Source organism: Scyliorhinus torazame, chromosome 21 (genome assembly GCF_047496885.1).
Source record: "Scyliorhinus torazame isolate Kashiwa2021f chromosome 21, sScyTor2.1, whole genome shotgun sequence".
NCBI lineage: Eukaryota > Metazoa > Chordata > Chondrichthyes > Carcharhiniformes > Scyliorhinidae > Scyliorhinus > Scyliorhinus torazame.
The window spans coordinates 134632752-134650922 of NC_092727.1; the positions used below are offsets into that span (position 1 = coordinate 134632752).

General features: G+C 49.5%; 1 protein-coding gene across 1 annotated transcript in view; it reads right to left on the bottom strand.

The window, feature by feature from the left end:
• The window catches only part of naglu (N-acetylglucosaminidase, alpha), a 68536-nt gene that overhangs the window by 49845 nt on the left and 520 nt on the right, over nt 1–18171 (bottom strand). The window contains exon 2 of the mRNA XM_072487727.1: nt 74–221. Within this exon, the coding sequence (XP_072343828.1) occupies nt 74–221 (148 nt within the window). The remainder of the gene's footprint in view (nt 1–73; nt 222–18171) is intronic.

Below are 18171 nucleotides of genomic sequence, written 5' to 3' on the forward strand. Positions count from 1 at the left end.
ACAAATTAGGTTAGAAATTGTGCTTACTTTTCCATTATCCTAAATATATTTAAAATTTGCAGGAATTCCTTACCTTTTGCCATATGGCTTCTTGACCAGTAAATGCCAACGGCAGATTAATGCCACTCAATGCCATCCAGTCAATTTCTCTCGCCCAACGTTCCCAGTCCCACCAGACAAAAGAGTAGCTGTATGCACACACATTCTGATAGTAACGGAACCTAAATATAACCATGAAGAAAACATTACTAAAGATTTTGGGGCAGCACGGTAGCATTGTGGGTAGCACAATTGCTTCACAGCTCCAGGGTCCCAGGTTCGATTCCGGCTTGGGTCACTGTCTGTGCGGAGTCTGCACATCCACCCCGTGTGTGCGTGGGTTTCCTCCGGGTGCTCCGGTTTCCTCCCACAGTCCAAAGATGTGAAGGTGAGGTGGCTTGGCCATGCTAAACTGCCCTTAGTGTCCAAAACAGCCCTTAGTGTTGGGTGGGGTTACTGGGTTATAGGGATAGAGTGGAGGTGTTGACCTTGGGTAGGGTGCTCTTTCCAAGAGCCGGTGCAGACTCGATGGGCCGAATGGCCTCCTTCTGCACTGTAAATTCTATGATGAATTGAACAGTTTTCAGATATGTACTCTACTATTCTAGGAGGGTATGTATTAAAAGATAGATCAAAATTACATACAAGCTAATCCTATTTCCCCTCCTCACACCATGCTCACAAGAGCATTTCTCACTCCTTAAGCCCGTTTTGAGCATAGGTGTTTAAATTACTACTTCCCATTATAGGAAAGAGCTTGTAGTGTCCTTCTTGTTAACTCTGCTTTGATATTCAGTGTTCTAGTTCTCCCATATACCATTTAGGTGTATATTTTGAGTGAATTCCCACTGAGTCGTCACTAGGTGGCGTGTGCAGGAAACCCGATCAGGTGTTACTCACAACCAGGGGTGATAGAATCCCTGCAGTACAGGAGGAGGCCAGTCTGCCCATCGAGTCTGCACTGACCCTCCGAAAGAGCACCCTACCTCGGCACATTCCCCCGTCCTATCCCAGTAACCCCACCTAACCTGCATATCTTTGGACTGTGGGAGGAAACTGGAGCAATCGCACACAGGCACAGGGAGAATGTGCAAATTCCACAGTCACCCAAGGACAGAATCGAACCCAGGTCCCCAGCGGTGTGAGGAAGCGGTGCTAACCACTAACACCGTTACAGTGGAAGAATCAATCCACTCTTGTCTTTTAGGTACAAGCTTGGTTTATTCAGGCACGCTTCTATACAGCTACTAACCCACAATAAACTCACACCAAATCATTCCAGCTGTCTGTATTTATAGGATAATCAATTTCACAACTTCAACTAGCAATTCCCGGAACACGATAATTGACATACACATTGATCAATACATTGACACCAGAAGCAAAAATTTAAAATTCAACTTTGGGTAGGGTGCTCTTTCCAAGAGCCGGTGCAGACTCAATGGGCCGAATGGCCTCCTTCTGCACTGTAAAGTCAATGATAATCTATGATTAATTTAGGACAAAGGTTCGGCACAACATCGTGGGCCGAAGGGCCTGTTCTGTGCTGTATTTTTCTATGTTCTATTAATGGTTCATGGACTTGAATGGGGATTAATGATTATTTAACTAATTATATTATATCCTTTCAAACTAACGTCTGATATTTGTGTTTTAACATATAAGACCCAAGACATAGGAGTGGAAGTAAGGCCATTCGGCCCATCGAGTCCACTCCACCATTCAATCATGGCTGATTTCAACTCCATTTACCCGCTCTCTCTCCATAGCCCTTAATTCCTTGAGAAATCAAGAATTTATCAACTTCTGTCTTAAAGACACTCAATGTCCCGGCCTCCACCGCCCTCTGTGGCAATGAATTCCACAGACCCACCACTCTCTGGCTGAAGAAATTTCTCCTCATCTCTGTTCTAAAGTGACTCCCTTTTATTCTAAGGCTGTGCCCCCGGGTCCTAGTCTCCCCTGCTAATGGAAACAACTTCCCTACATCCACCCTATCTAAGCCTTCATTATCTTGTAAGTTTCTATTAGATCTCCCCTCAACCTCCTAAACTCCAATGAATATAATCCCAGGATCCTCAGACGTTCATCGTATGTTAGGCCTACCATTCCTGGGATCATCTGTGTGAATCTCCGCTGGACCCGCTCCAGTCCCAGTATGTCCTTCCTGAGGTGTGGGGCCCAAAATTGCTCACAGTATTCTAAATGGGGCCTAACTAATGCTTTATAAAGCTTCAGAAGTACATCCCTGCTTTTATATTCCAAGCCTCTTGAGATGAATGACAACATTGCATTTGCTTTCTTAATTACGGACTCAACCTGCAAGTTTACCTTTAGAGAATCCTGGACTAGGACTCCCAAGTCCCTTTGCACTTCAGCATTATGAATTTTGTCACCGTTTAGAAAATAGTCCATGCCTCTATTCTTTTTTCCAAAGTGCAAGACCTCGCACTTGCCCACGTTGAATTTCATCAGCCATTTCTTGGACCACTCTCCTAAACTGTCTAAATCTTTCTGCAGCCTCCCCACCTCCTCCATACTACCTGCCCCGCCACCTATCTTTGTATCATCGGCAAACTTAGCCAGAATGCCCCCAGTCCCGTCATCTAGATCGTTAATATATAAAGAGAACAGCTGTGGTCCCAACACTGAACCCTGCGGGACACCACTCGTCACCGGTTGCCATTCCGAAAAAGAACCTTTTATCCCAACTCTCTGCCTTCTGCCTGACAGCCAATCGTCAATCCATGTTAGTACCTTGCCTCGAATACCATGGGCCCTTATTTTACTCAGCAGTCTCCCGTGAGGCACCTTATCAAAGGCCTTTTGGAAGTCAAGATAGATAACATACATTGGCTCTCCTTGGTCTAACCTATTTGTTATCTCTTCAAAGAACTCTAACAGGTTTGTCAGGCACGACCTCCCCTTACTAAATCCATGCTGACTTGTCCTAATCCGACCCTGCACTTCCAAGAATTTAGAAATCTCATCCTTAACAATGGATTCTAGAATGTTGCCAATAACCGAGGTTAGGCTAATTGGCCTATAATTTTCCATCTTTTTCCTTGTTCCCTTCTTGAACAGGGGGGTCACAACAGCAATTTTCCAATCCTCTGGGACTTTCCCTGACTCCAGTGACTTTTGAAAGATCATAACTAACGCCTCCACTGTTTCTTCAGCTATCTCTTTTAGAACTCTAGGATGTAGCCCATCTGGGCCCGGGGATTTATCAATTTTTAGACCTCTTGAGTTTCTCTAGCACTTTCTCCTTTGAGATGGCTACCATATTCAACTCTGCCCCCTGACTCTCCGGAATTGTTGGGATATTACTCATGTCTTCTACTGTGAAGACTGCCGCAAAGTACTTATTCAGTTCCTCAGCTATTTCCTTGTCTCCCATCACAAAATTACCAGCGTCATTTTGGAGCGGCCCAATGTCAACTTTTGCCTCCCGTTTGTTTTTAATGTATTTAAAGAAACTTTTACTATCATTCCTAATGTTACTGGCTAGCCTACCTTCAAATTTGATCCTCTTTCCTTATTTCTCTCTTTGTTATCCTCTGTTTGTTTTTGTAGTCTTCCCAATCTTCTGACTTCCCACTACTCTTTGCCACATTATAGGCTTTCTCTTTTGCTTTGATGCATTCCATAACTTCCTTTGTCAGCCATGGCTGCCTAATCCCCCCTCTGATAACCTTGCTTTTCTTTGGGATGAACCTCTGTACTGTGTCCTCAATTACTCCCAGAAACACCTGCCATTACTGTTCTACTGTCTTTCCCACTTGGCTCTGCTCCCAGTTGATTTTCGTCAGTTCCTCCCTCATGCCCCTGTAGTTACCTTTATTTAACTGTAACACCTTTACATCTGATTCTACCTTCTTTCTTTCAAATTGGAGATTGAATTCGACCATATTATGATCACTGCTCCCTTACTTTAAGATCTTTTATCAAGTCTGCAATGTATGCATATTTAGCATAGTTTTTGTGTTCTAATAACTAATCGTGTTCCAATAACTAATTCCTGTCTATTTAAACAAGCAAGAGCTTCAAAATCAATAACAAGAACAATTTAGTAGAAAAAAATATTAAGAGCAACATCCAAAACAGGGACAATTTTGTATTAGTCCAGAATTCCTGCGGGGTTCTCTCAAACATCTGCCAGAAAACCCTGGTGAAAATTCCAGATAATTACAATTGAATGAGCGAGGACAAAAAGGCTGTTTACACTCCCCCCTCGGCAGGTTCTGGGGCGAAAGGGTGGTTGGAGAACAGCATGGACGGATTCCTTCGGAGATCCCACCTGCCCTGGCATGGGCACGGTTTTGCAGTGGGATGGTCAGGGCTTCAGATGGGAAGCTCACCCATGCCCCAAACAACGGCCTTAAGTGGCCACTTAACCTTTTCCCACCCAGCCTCAAATTTTAGGCTGGTGGGGGAAAAATCAGGCAAGTAGTTTATAGTAATGTAGCCACCTGGGTTGGCCACTTCCCGACTTAAAATGGAGAACCGCAAAGACTACAGGGAAATTCAGCCAACACAGGCAAAATTGAGCAAGTGCAGAAAGCATGTGTATTGAAACTTGCAAAAACTAGACAGCATTGAAACCAGCAGCCATCTGCATAGTAATGAGCAATTCCAAGGCACAATTACAACACTCGAGGTGAATAAAGCCAAGCCAGACTCCTCAGTGCCAGCAGGAGCCAAGACAAAGGAAGGCCAACGGACATTTAGGGACCGCCCAGCGATCAGGGAACAACTCCAGTATTGGAGAAATCGATCCAAATGATCGGAACGCAGTCCAATCATTTGGAACCCGGTACGGGGTCCACCCCGAAGGGCGGAAAGCCCCTGGGGACTATAAAGTAAAGCCCCTAAGTTCAAATCGTCCTTCTTTGGCAGGGTGACTCAGCAACTTGAATCAACCCGTGAGAGTGACCTGTCTAAGCTGCCGCATCAACCAAGTAAGTCTCCAGTCAACACACACTACGAGATAGGCGCTCCTAGCTACCAGTCCATACCAGCTTTTGAATCCTACAGACTCAGGACCTGAACGAAAGGCCATTTGTTCCCCTGACCTGGTGGGCCAATTCCAAAGCTAAGTAGAGGCCTTTTAGTGATAGGAATAGTCTAGAAAGTAGAGTTTATGCATGAGTAGTGATTTACTGTGCATAATAAATGTGTTTTGATATGAATCTTACTAATTGGTGTGTTGAGTTATTGATCATTACTTGAACTTGAACCTCGTGGCGGTATCATAAAGATACCTGGCGACTCTAGAGCAAAGGTTATAAAACAGAGCAAATTACGAATTAAGAGCCAACCAAAAGTTAGCAACAGTAAAAAGGATACGTTTGGGTTGCAGAATGATATCAATGTCTGGTTGAGTGGGTGAAAACGTAGCTAATAGAATTCAATCCAGAGATGTGCGGGTTTCTGCATTTTGGGAGGGCAAACAAAGCAAAGGAGTACTGAATAAACTGGAAGATAGCGAGGGACGTTGGAATGCATTGCCCACAGGTCCCTGAAGGTGGCAGGAGAGGTAGATAATGTGGTAAAGACATACCAAACGCTTTCCTTTATTATAGAAGGTATAGAATACAAAAGAGGAATGTACTGCTGGAACTGCATAAAATGTTCATTAGGCCGTGTGGAGTTTAGCAATCAGTTCTGCTCACATTACAGAAAGGATATATGTGCTCTGGAGACCGAAAAGAAGAGATTTACAGCAATGATGTCGGCGCTGGAAAATTGCAGCTTTGAGGAAAGATCTAGTAGGTTAGGGCTGTTTTCCTGAGCACAAAAGAGGCTGATGGGCGACTTGATTGAGCTGTACTAATTTATGAGGGGCCCAGATGGAGTAGACGGGGAAGATTTGTTTCCCCTAGCAGAGAGGTCAATCACCAGCAGGCACAGATTCAAGGTGATTGGCAGAAGGGTTAGGGATATTAGAAAAAAACCTTTTCACCCAGAGAATGGTCGGTGTCTGGAAGTCGCTGCCCAGATTGGTGGGTGAGGCAGAAACTCTCAGCTGATTTAAAAGGTTCCTGAAGGGTTCAGGGGATGTGAGGAAAAACATTTTACCCAGAGTGGTGGGAGTTTGGAATTCACAGTCTCAAAGGGTGGTGGAGGCAGAGACCCTCATAACATTTAAGAAGTATTTAGATATGGGACAGCACGGTGGCGCAGTGGTTAGCGCTGCTACCGCACGGCGCTGAGGACCCAGGTTCAATCCCGGCCCCGGGTCATTAACCGTGTGGAGTTTGCACATTCTCCCCATATCTGCGTGGGTCTCTCACCCACAACCTAAAGATGTGCAGGTTAGGTGGATTTGCAACGCTAAATTGCCGCTTCATTAGAAAAAAATAAATGAGTACTGTAAAATTTATTTTTAAAAACCTCAACCCGACATTTCTCCCTAATGCTATTCACCCCCTTGTTAATGAAGTTTATCTACCTCAGTCATAAAAATATTCACAGATCCTGCTTCCACTGCCTTTTGAGGGAGAGGTTCATGACCCTCAAAGAATTTCTCCTCATTTCAGTCTTAAATGAGTGACCCCTTATTTTTAAACAATGTCCCCTGGATCTAGATCCTCCACATCCACCCGGTCAATACTCCTCAGGTTCTTAAAGCTTTTTATCAAGTCACCTCTTACTCTTCTAAACTCTTGTGGTAAAAACCTAATCTCACCAATCTTTCCTAATAAGAGAACCTGCCCATTCCTAACATTAGTTAATAAACCTTCTCTGAAATGCTTCGAATGCATTTACATATTTCCTTAAATAAGGAGACAATACTGACCCCAGATGTGGTCTCAGTAATGCCCTGCACAACTGAAGCATACCCTCCTTACTTTTGTGGGCGGCACGGTAGCACAGTGATTAGCACTGTTGCTTCACAGTGCCAGGGTCCCAGGTTCAATTCCCAGCTTGGGTCACTGTCTGTGCAGAGTCTACACGTTCTCCCCGTGCATTTGTGGGTTTCCTCCGGGTGCTCCGGTTTCCTCCCACAAGTCCCAAAAGACGTGCTTGGGAAATTGATGGTATTGAAGCCTGATAAATCGCCAGGGCCTGATAATCACCTGATAGGTGTAGCACAGTGGTTAATTTTTTTGCTTCACAACGCCAGGAACCCAGATTCGATTCCCGGCTTGGGTCACTGTCTGTTTGGAATCTGCACGTTCTCCCCGTGTCTGCGTGGGTTTCCTCCGGGTGCTCTGGTTTCCTCCCACAAGTCCCGAAATACTTGCTGTTAGGTGAATTGGACATTCAGAATTCTCCCTCTGTGGACCCGAACAGGTGCCGGAATGTGGCGACTAGGGAATTTTCACAGTAACCTCATTGCAGTGTTAATGTAAACCTACTTGTGACAATAATAAAGATTATTAATCAATACCCCTCACAATAAAAGCTAACATTCTATTAGGTTTCCCGGATTACTTGCTGTACCTGTATACCAGCCTTTTGTGATTCGTGCACTAGGACACCCAGATCCTTCTGCACCTCAAAAGTTCTGCAATCTCTCACCATTGAGAAAATATCTTTCTTTTTTATTCTTCCTGCCAAAATGGACAAATTTACATTGTTACAAACCATTGTTTGCAGCAAACTACCCAGCCTTCAGAACAGCGACCATGACACCACACAACCCTGCCATGGCAATCTCTCTGCAAGACGTGCCAGATCATTGACATGGGTACCACCATTACACGTGAGACCACCACCCACCAGGTACATGGTACATACTCGTGCGACTCGGCCAACGTTGTCTACCTCATACGCTGCAGGAAAGGATGTCCCGAAGCGTGGTACATTGGCGAGACCACGCAGACGCTGCGACAACGAATGAACGGACATCGTGCGACAATCACCAGGCAGGAATGTTCCCTTCCAGTGGGGGAACACTTCAGCAGTCAAGGGCATTCAGCCTCTGATCTCCGGGTAAGCGTTCTCCAAGGCGGCCTTCAGGACGCGCGACAACGCAGAATCGCCGAGCAGAAACTTATAGCCAAGTTCCACACACGAGTGCGGCCTCAACTGGGACCTGGGATTCAGGTCGCATTACATTCATCCCCCACCATCTGGCCTGGGCTTGCAAAATCCTACCAACTCTCCTGGCTTGAGACAATTCACACCTCTTTAACCTGGGGTTACCCCTATCTCTGGATCTGTAAACACTTAACTAACTGCAAATGCTAACTCGCATTCTAAGCATTGTCTTGCATCTTTGAATTTGTCTATATATGTTTCTGGAATCTACCTCTTCATTCACCTGAGGAAGGAGCAGCGCTCCGAAAGCTAGTGTTTGAAACAAACCTGTTGGACTTTAACCTGGTTTTGTAAGACTTCTTACTGTGCGCACCCCAGTCCAACGCCGGCATCTCCACATCATCACATACCTTAAGGCGGAGGAAGTCAGGAACTCAAAAGTTACACAATAGTTCACTGTGCTATTGGAGATTTAGCTTTGGAACAGCAGATCGTGACTTTCCGGCCCCTGAGAAGTCAAAAGGATTCAGTTCAATTGGTTGGTTGGTGGCCAGTGAGTTGGCCAACGGCCACATTCTGTCAGTGACAGGCAGGGATTGGGTCCTACCCACGTGGGATGGATTTCAGAGAACTCAGGATCGGACAGTTGGGTCCTGGATGCAGAGAGAAGCTGTGAGCTGCTGTGTGTCTCTCTCTTTCTCCAGAAATGCTACCTACCTGCTGTTTTCTGAACCTGCAGAGATGTCTTTGAGACCTTGATGAACCTACGTTAAAGCCATTACAGACTGAAAGCAAAAACCTCGAACTGAAGGCCTAAACTGAAGCAAGGTGTACTAGACGACCTCCATCTGAAACTGACTTTTATTCTTAATGACAATTGATGTCCCTACCCAGACTAAATTTTGTGTCTTTACCACACTCAGTGTTTCCTCCAAGTCAAGTTCAACATGGAGGAGTACTGTGGCAATAAAGAGGTTTCCATTCTGATGTTTGACCTGATGCCATAAGACAAATGGGGTCCAGAGTTGAGGCTCTTTCGACAGTATATCTTAGGTGGGTCTGTCCTGTCGGTATAGAACATAGAACAATACAGCGCAGTACAGGCCCTTCGGCCCACGATGTTGCACCGAAACAAAAGCCATCTACCTACACTATGCCATTATCATCCATATGTTTATCCAATAAACTTTTAAATGCCCTCAATGTTGGCGAGAAATGAATAATGGAGTTAACATTTGCTATCTTCCATTCTAATGGGACTTTCCCCGAAATGCGGGGAGTTTTGGAAAATTAAAACCAATAAAATGAGATATGGGAGCACAATTAGGCCGGCTGACCTCATCCTGGCCTTAACTGCACCATCCTGTCCGTTCTCCATAACTTTTAAACCCATTACCAATTAAAAATCTGTCTAACCACTCCTGAAATTTACTCAGTCCCAGCATCCACTGCACTCTGGGGTAGCAAATTCCACAGATACACAACCCTTTGGGTGAAGTAGTTCCTCCTCAGCTCGGTCTTAAATTTGCTACCCCTTATCCAATGACTGCAAGACCATAAGACATAGGAGCAGAATTAGGTCACTCAGCCATCAAATCGGCTCCGCCATTCAAACATACGTTTCTCATCCCCATTTTCCTGCCTTCTCCCCAGATCCCCCTATTAAGAACCTATCTATCTCTGTCTTAGACACTCAGTGATTTGGCCTCCACAACCTTCTGGAGCAAAGAGTTCCACAGATTCACCATCCTGGCTAAAGAAATTCCTCATCTCAGTTTTAAAGGATCATCCCTTCAGTTTGAGGCTGTGTCCTCGGGTTCTAGTTTATCATACTAGTGGAAACATCCTTTCCACATCTACTCTATCTAGGCCTCTCCGTGTCCTGTAAATTTCAATAAGATCCCTCCACTCATCCTTCTAAATTCTAACAAGTACAGATTCAGAGTCCTCAACCCACTCCTCATATGACAAGCTCTTCATTTCAGGAATAATTCCTGTGAACCATCTCTGGACCCTTTCCAAGGCCAGCACATCCTTCCTTAGATGTGGGCCCGAAACTGCTCACAATACTCCAAATGAGGGTCTGACGAGAGCCTTATACAGCCTCAGAAGTACATCATCTTGTATTACTCAATTTGACCTCCACTCATTCTTCTAAGCTCGACAGAGTATGGGCCTAAACTGTTCAATCTCTCTTCATATGAAAACCCATCTCTGGAATCAACCTAGAGAACCTCCTCTGAACTGCCTCCAATGCATCTTTCCTCAAATAAAGGGGCCAAAACTGTGCACAACACTCCAGATGTGGTCTCGCCAATGCCTTGTATAGTTGCAACAACACTTCCTTACCTTTATACTTTATTCCTTTAGCTATAAATGGCAACATTTCATTTGTTTTCTTTATTATCTGCTGTGCCTGCATACCAGTTTTCTGCGACTCATGAACGAGGACTCCCAGATCCCTCTGCAACGGAGCACCCGAAAGTCTCTCCCCATTTAGATAATAAATTGCCGTCCCATTTTTATGACCAAAATGCATGACCTCACACTTATCCACGTTAAATTTGGCTATCGAACCTTCTATCCAAGAATCAACTATCTCACTAGCTACTTCTTTTAAGATCCTAGGATGGAGTCCATCAAGACCCAGGCACTTGTCAGACTGCAGCTCCAACAATTTACTCTGTCGCATTTCCCTGGTGATTGTAAGTTTCCAGAACTTCTTCCTCCCTATCATAGCTGCTTCTGGGATGTTACTTGTATCCTCCATAATGAGGACTGATGCAAAATACCTGTTCAACTCATGTGTCATTCCTTTGTTTTCCATTATCAATTCTTCAGGCTCACTTTCTATAGGGCCAACACTCAATTTGTTAACTAGTTCCTTTTTAAAATATTTATAGAATCTCTTACTATCTGTTTTTACATTTCTGCCGAACATTTCTCTCATATTCTACTTTTTCACTCCTTACATAGAACATAACAGCGCAATACAGGCCCTTCGGCCCTCGATGTTGCACCGACCTGTGAAACCATTCTAAAGCCCGTCTACACTATTCCCTTATCGTCCATATGTCTATCCAATGACCATTTGAATGCGCTCAGTGTTGGCGAGTCCACTACTGTTGCAGGCAGGGCAATCCACACCCTTACTACTCTCGGAGGAAAGAACCTACCTCAGACATGTGTCTTATATCTATCTCCCCTCAATTTAAAGCTATGTCCCCTCGTGCTAGACATCACCATCCGAGGAAAAAGGCTCTCTGTCCACCCGATCTAATCCTCTGATCATCTTGTATGCCTCAATTAAGTCACCTCTTAACCTTCTTCTCTCTAACGAAAGCAGCCTCAAGTCCCTCAGCCTTCCCTCATAAGATCTTCCCTCCATACCAGGCAACATTCTGGTAAATCTCCTCTGCACCCTTTCCAATGCTTCCACATCCTTCCTATAATGCGGCGACCAGAATCGCACGCAATACTCCAAATGTGGCCGCACCAGAGTTTTGTACAGCTGCAACATGACCTCATGGCTCTGAAACTCAATCCCTCTACCAATAAAAGCTAACACACCGTACGCCTTCTTAACAACCCTCTCAACCTGGGTGGCAACTTTCAGGGATCTATGTACATGGACACCGAGATCTCTCTGCTCATCCACACTACCAAGAATCTTACCATTAGCCCAGTACTCTGTCTTCCTGATATTCCTTCCAAAATGAATCACTTCACACTTTTCTGCAATAAACTCCATTTGTCACCTCTCAGCTCAGCGCTGCAGCTTATCTATGTCCCTCTGTAACCTGCAACATCCTTCTGCACTGTCCACAACACCAACGACTTAAGTGTCATCTGCAAATTTATTCACCCATCCTTCTACGCCCTCCTCCAGGTCATTTATAACTTATTGATCTTTTAGACATCCTTTGCTGTTCCTTATACTCTGTCCAATATTCTGACCTCCCAACTATCTTTGCACAATTATATGCACTTTCTTTAAATTTGGTCCTGTATTTAACCTTTCTAGTTAACCATAGGCAGTGTGTCCAAGCCTTGGACTTTTCCCGCTCATTGGAATGTATGTATTCTGAAATATCCCCGAAAATGCTTTCCACTAGTACAGCACGGTGGTGCAGTGGTTAGCACTGCTGCATCACAGCGCTGAGGACCCAGGTTCAATCCCGGCCCCAGGGTCACTGTCCGTGTGGAGTTTGCACATTCTCCCTGTGTTTGCGTGGGTTTTACCCCCACAACCCAAAGATGTGCAGGGTAGGCAGATTGGCCACGCTAAATTGCCCCTTAATTGGGGAAAAAGGAATTGGGTACTCTAAATTAAAAAAAATGTTTTCCACTGTATCTTTATTGACCTATCCTTTAACCTGATTTGCCAAATCAACTTAGCCAGCTCTGCTTTCATGCCCTCATATTTGCCCTTGTTTAAGTTCAAAAACAGTCATAGAATCATCAAATTTACAGTGCAGAAAGAGGCCACTTGGCCATTCGAGTCTGCACCGGCCCTTGGAAAGAGCACCCTACTCAAGTCCACGCTTCCACCCTATCCCTGTAACCAAGTAACCCCACTTAACCTTACTGAACACTAAGGGCAATTTATCATGGCCAATCCACCTAACCTGCACATCCTTGGAAGGCGGGAGGAAACCGGAGCACCCGGAGGAATCCCACGTACACAGGGAGAACGTGCAGACTCCGCACAGACAGCGACCCAAGCCGGGAATCGAACCCGGGACCCAGGAGCCATGAAGCAACTGTGCTACCCACTGTGCCACCTTGGTGGTGAGTTGCCTTCTTCATCCACTGCAGTCCATGTGGTGTGGGTACACCCGCTGTGCTACCAGGCAGGGAGTTCCAGGATTCTGACCCAGCGACAATGAACGAACGGCTATATATTTCCAAGTCAGGATGGTGAGTGACTTGGAGGGGAACTTCTAAGTGGCGGGGTTCCCATGTATCTGCTGTCCCATGTCCTTCTAGATGGTCATGGGTTCAGAAGGTGCTGTCGAAGGAGCCTTGCTGAGTTTGTACAGTGCATCTTGTAGATGGTACACACGGCTGCCACTGTGCCTCGGCGGTGAAGGGTTTGAATGTTTGTGGAAGGGCTGCCAATCAAACAGGCTGCTTTGTCCTGGATGGTGTTGAGCTTCCTGAGTGTTGTTGCAGCTGCACTCATCCAGGCAAGTGGAGAGTATTCCATCACACTCCTGACTTGTGCCTTGAGATGATGGACAGGCTTTGGGGAGTCAGGAGGTGAGTTACTCACCGCATAATTCCAAGCCTCTGATCTGCTCTTGTAGCCAAAGTATTAATAATGGCTAGTCTAGTTCAGTTTCTGGTCAATGATAACCCCCAGGTTACATGATAACTTATTTCAGTCAAAGGACGATCAGCCTGTGTTTATGCTCTATGTGAGCCCCCTCTCATTCTACTTTCTTCAGATCACCCACATCTCATTTTGTCAATATACCCTTCTATTCTTTCTCCGCATAGTGGGAGCGATCTTCCGGCCACACACCGCCAGAAACGCATCTTGGTGGCATAGCGTGGCTGGTGAAAGCCAGGAGACCCCACTCCCGGGATCCACCCGGCACGCAACGCCTGGTGAGATTCAACGCAGTCTCGCGAGACGCTGCAAGGAGAATCCTGCCCACAATGGGCAGGATCAGTTTTTGGAAAATCTGCATATTAGAGGGCGGCAGAAAGCCTTACTCTAATGTGCAGATTTCCAAGATACCAGGGGTTTTGGGATTCAATCCCTTCGCCTCGGGGACCTCAGACGGGCACCGTTCGGTACTAGTCCCCACAAATGGGGACCAGACTCAACGGCATCCGTGGGACTCTCCAGGATGATCGGAGGTCGTCTCGGACTCCGGCCTCTCTCCCTCAGACTGAATGCTAAATCCAATCATATCATGCTCACTTCTACCAATGCGTGCATCCACTGTGAGAGCATTAATTAATCTCATCTCATAGCACCAGGCCGAGGATAGCCCATTTTCTTTGGGGGTGGGGGGGATGGAGGAGGTTATAGCCAGCCTAGAGCCCTTCCCCTCCCTTGTCCCTTTGTTTCACCTGTGGTTCAGTTTCTCTCCCCTTCTGCTATCTCCTTCTCTACTGTTGTCTCCCCTCGGTTTCCCCCACTCATCTGCCCCCTGGGCAGATAACTCTGGGCAGCACGGTGGCAAAGTGGTTAGCATTGCTGCCTCACGGCGCTTAGGTCCCAGGTTCGATCCTGGCTCTGGGTCACTGTCCGTGTGGAGTTTGCACATTCTCCCCATGTTTGCGTGGGATTCGCTTCCAAAAACCAAAGATGTGCAGGGCTTAAAAAAAATAATGGGACTTTAAAATCTTACCAATGACCGAAGTCAGGCTAACCGGCCTAGAATTTCCCATCTTCTGCTTCCCTCCCTTTTTAAGCAGTGGTGTTGCATTAGCCACTTCCCAGTCCTCTGGGACCTTTCCTGCCTCAAGTGATTCCTGAAAAATCACCACCACTTTCTCCACAATCTCCTCAGCCATCTCTTTTATCCCGATCTTGGTACTGGTGTAGCATGGCGAAGATCACTCAGCTGCTCCCCAGCCTTGGATTTTGGCTGGAGCGACCTGCGGGCTCCTTCGATCTCCGGTGGGTTAGGGAAGCTGTCACTCCCCACCAGGTTTCCCAGCACCTGGGCCACGTAGTCGGTTGGATTCCTACCCTCGGTTCCTTCTGGCACGCTCACTATTCTAATGTTTTGGTGCCTCGCCCTGTTCTCCTGGTCCTCCACCTTCCCTGGGTCACCACCAACCTCTTTAGTTCGGCCTCCAGGGCGATGATTCGGTCACTCTGAACCCTCGAGGCTTTGATTTCAACTTTGATTTCTTCCTTTAGTTCCTTCAGTTATTTCGCGAGGAACGTCTTCCAACCACCCATCCCCCGGGAGGGGGGTCTCCCTCTCTTGGGTGTGGTCAGAGCCCCCCCGCCTCGTGGCTCCACTGACCCACTTGCTCGCTTCACCTGTCCTTTACCACCGCTTTTTGTTTCTTTGCAGCCTCTGGAGCTATCGCTTCCCGCCATTTCTTCTACTCTTTGTTTTGATGAGGGCGAGGGGATGTTTTAGTCCAGTTTTTGCGGGCTAACTTTGGTTGAAAGTATTTTTCTTTTGTCTTTCAAAAGAGCCACCTTGTGTGCGACTGCTCAGCACATCCCTAACACCGGAAGTCCCCTGTATCGGAGGTTTGGAGGGTTATGATCAGTTCCTCTGCAATTTCTACCCTCGCTTCCATCAGTTACTTGGGATACATCCCATCCGGTCCTGGCGAATTAATAATTTGAAGTGCGGCTAAGGGTGGCACGGTGGTGCAGTGGTTAGCACTGTTGCCTCAAGGCGCTGAGGACCCAGGTTCGATCCCAGCCCCAGATAACTGTCCATGGGGCGTTTGCACATTCTCCCCGTGTCTGCGTGGGTCTCGCCCCCACAGCCCAAAAGTACCGGCTAGGTGGATCGGCCACACTAAATTGCCTTTTAATTGGAAAGTTAAAAATTATAATTTAATGTATAGTCAGCATTTCTAGTTCATTCTCTTCAATTTTTAGCCCATCCAGTCTGCCAAATTGGGGTTAATCAACTAAATAGAAAAACAGAAGTTAACTGAGGGATAAATGAAAAAGGGCTGCTCCTAAAATACAAATGGAGCACAGCCCAAAAAGAACAAAGAGGAGCAGAAACTTTAAAACCTCTGGCAGCATCTTCTTCTTTGTTAAACATAGATGCAAAGCACTCATTTAGCCATGCTCTCTGCCTCCATTAGATCCCTTTTTGGTCCTTCTTGCTACTCTTACATGCCTATAGAATTATATTCCCTTTCATATTAGCAGTCAATCTCTTCTCATATTCTCTCTTTGTCATTTCTATTTCATTTCCCCTCTGAGCTTTCTATATTCAGCTTGGTGGCAAGACAGGTTAAAAATCAATAAAAACAGAAAACGTTAGCAGGTCTGGCAGCATCTGTGGGGAGAGAAAAGGAGTTATCGTTTTGAGTCCGTGTGATTCTGCGTCAGAACTAAAAGGCTGGGCTGGACTTCATAAATAGATAGGGAGTATAAAATGCAAGGAAGTTAGAATGAATATTTAGAAAACACGGGCGGTACAGTGACAGCACGGTAGCACAAGTGATTAGCATTGTGGCTTCACAGCGCCAGGATCCCAGGTTCGATTTCCCGCTGGGTCACTGTCTGCACATCCTCCCAGTGTGTGCGTGGGTTTCCTCCGGGTGCTCCGGTTTCCTCCCACAGTCCAAAGATGTGCAGGTTAGGTGAATTGGCCATGATAAATTGCCCTTAGTGTCCAAAATTGCCCTTAGTGTTGGGTGGGGTTACTGGGTTATGGGGATAGGGTGGAGGTGTTGACCTTGGGTAGGGTGCTCTTTCCAAGAGCCGGTGCAGACTCGATGGGCCAAATGGCCTCCGTCTGCACTGTAAATTCTATGAAAATTAGCACCGATTCCAGGTTTTGGGGAGGGATGCTGGGCGAGGTGAGAAAGATCATTTCTGTAACTCACTGAACAAAAACAATGAATAATTTAGAATGGAGACAGAAGGGAGGTTTCCAGGCTATGGGCACTGGCTGGGGGCTGGACAGGGGGCAGGGGACTGAGCAGGAGACTGGGCTGGGCAGGGGTCTAGGCTGGGCAAGGGACTGGGCTGGACGCTAGGCAGGGGGCTGGACACAAGACTGGGCAGGGGACTGGGCCGGGCAGCGGACTGGGCACTTGTCTGGGCAGGGCACTGGCTTGTGGACGGGGCTGGGCACTGGACTGGGCAGAACAGGGGACAGGGCCGGGCAGGGGACTGGGCCGGGCAGGGGGCAGGGGGCCGGTCCGGGCAGGGGGCCGGTCCGGGCAGGGGGCCGGGCCGGGCAGGGGGCCGGGCCGGGCAGGGGGCCGGGGACTGGGCCGGGGGCCGGGCACTGGGCAGGGGGCCGGGCACTGGGCAGGGGGCCGGGCAGGGGACCGGGCCGGGGACCGGGCCGGGCAGGGGACCGGGCCGGGCAGGGGGCCGGTCCGGGCAGGGGGCCGGGCCGGGCAGGGGGCAGGGCAGGGGGCTGGGCAGGGGGCTGGGCAGGGGGCAGGGCAGGGGGCCGGGCAGGGGGCTGGGCCAGGCAGGGGGCCGGGCAGGGGGCAGGGCAGGGGGCTGGGCAGGGGGCAGGGCAGGGGGCCGGGCAGGGGGCTGGGCAGGGGGCTGGGCAGGGGGCAGGGCAGGGGGCCGGGCAGGGGGCTGGGCCGGGCAGGGGGCCGGGCAGGGGGCTGGGCCGGGCAGGGGGCCGGGCAGGGGGCTGGGCCGGGCAGGGGGCCGGGCAGGGGGCTGGGCAGGGGGCAGGGCAGGGGGCCGGGCAGGGGGCTGGGCAGGGGGCAGGGCAGGGGGCCGGGCAGGGGGCTGGGCCCGGCAGGGGGCCGGGCAGGGGGCTGGGCCGGGCAGGGGGCCGGGCAGGGGGCTGGGCCGGGCAGGGGGCCGGGCAGGGGGCTGGGCCCGGCAGGGGGCTGGGCAGGGGGCAGGGCAGGGGGCCGGGCAGGGGGCTGGGCCCGGCAGGGGGCCGGGCAGGGGGCTGGGCCGGGCAGGGGGCCGGGCAGGGGGCTGGGCCCGGCAGGGGGCCGGGCAGGGGGCTGGGCCGGGCAGGGGGCCGGGCAGGGGGCTGGGCCGGGCAGGGGGCTGGGCAGGGGGCAGGGCAGGGGGCCGGGCAGGGGGCTGGGCAGGGGGCAGGGCAGGGGGCCGGGCAGGGGGCTGGGCCCGGCAGGGGGCCGGGCAGGGGGCTGGGCCGGGCAGGGGGCCGGGCAGGGGGCCGGGCAGGGCAGGGGGCCGGGCAGGGCAGGGGGCCGGGCAGGGGGCCGGGCCGGGCAGGGGGCCGGGCCGGGCCGGGCAGGGGGCTGGGCCGGGCAGGGGGCCGGGCAGGGGGCTGGGCCGGGCAGGGGGCCGGGCAGGGGGCTGGGCCGGGCAGGGGGCCGGGCAGGGGGCTGGGCCCGGCAGGGGGCCGGGCAGGGGGCTGGGCCGGGCAGGGGGCCGGGCAGGGGGCCGGGCAGGGCAGGGGGCCGGGCCGGGCAGGGGGCCGGGCCGGGCAGGGGGCCGGGCCGGGCCGGGGGCAGGGCACTTGGCTG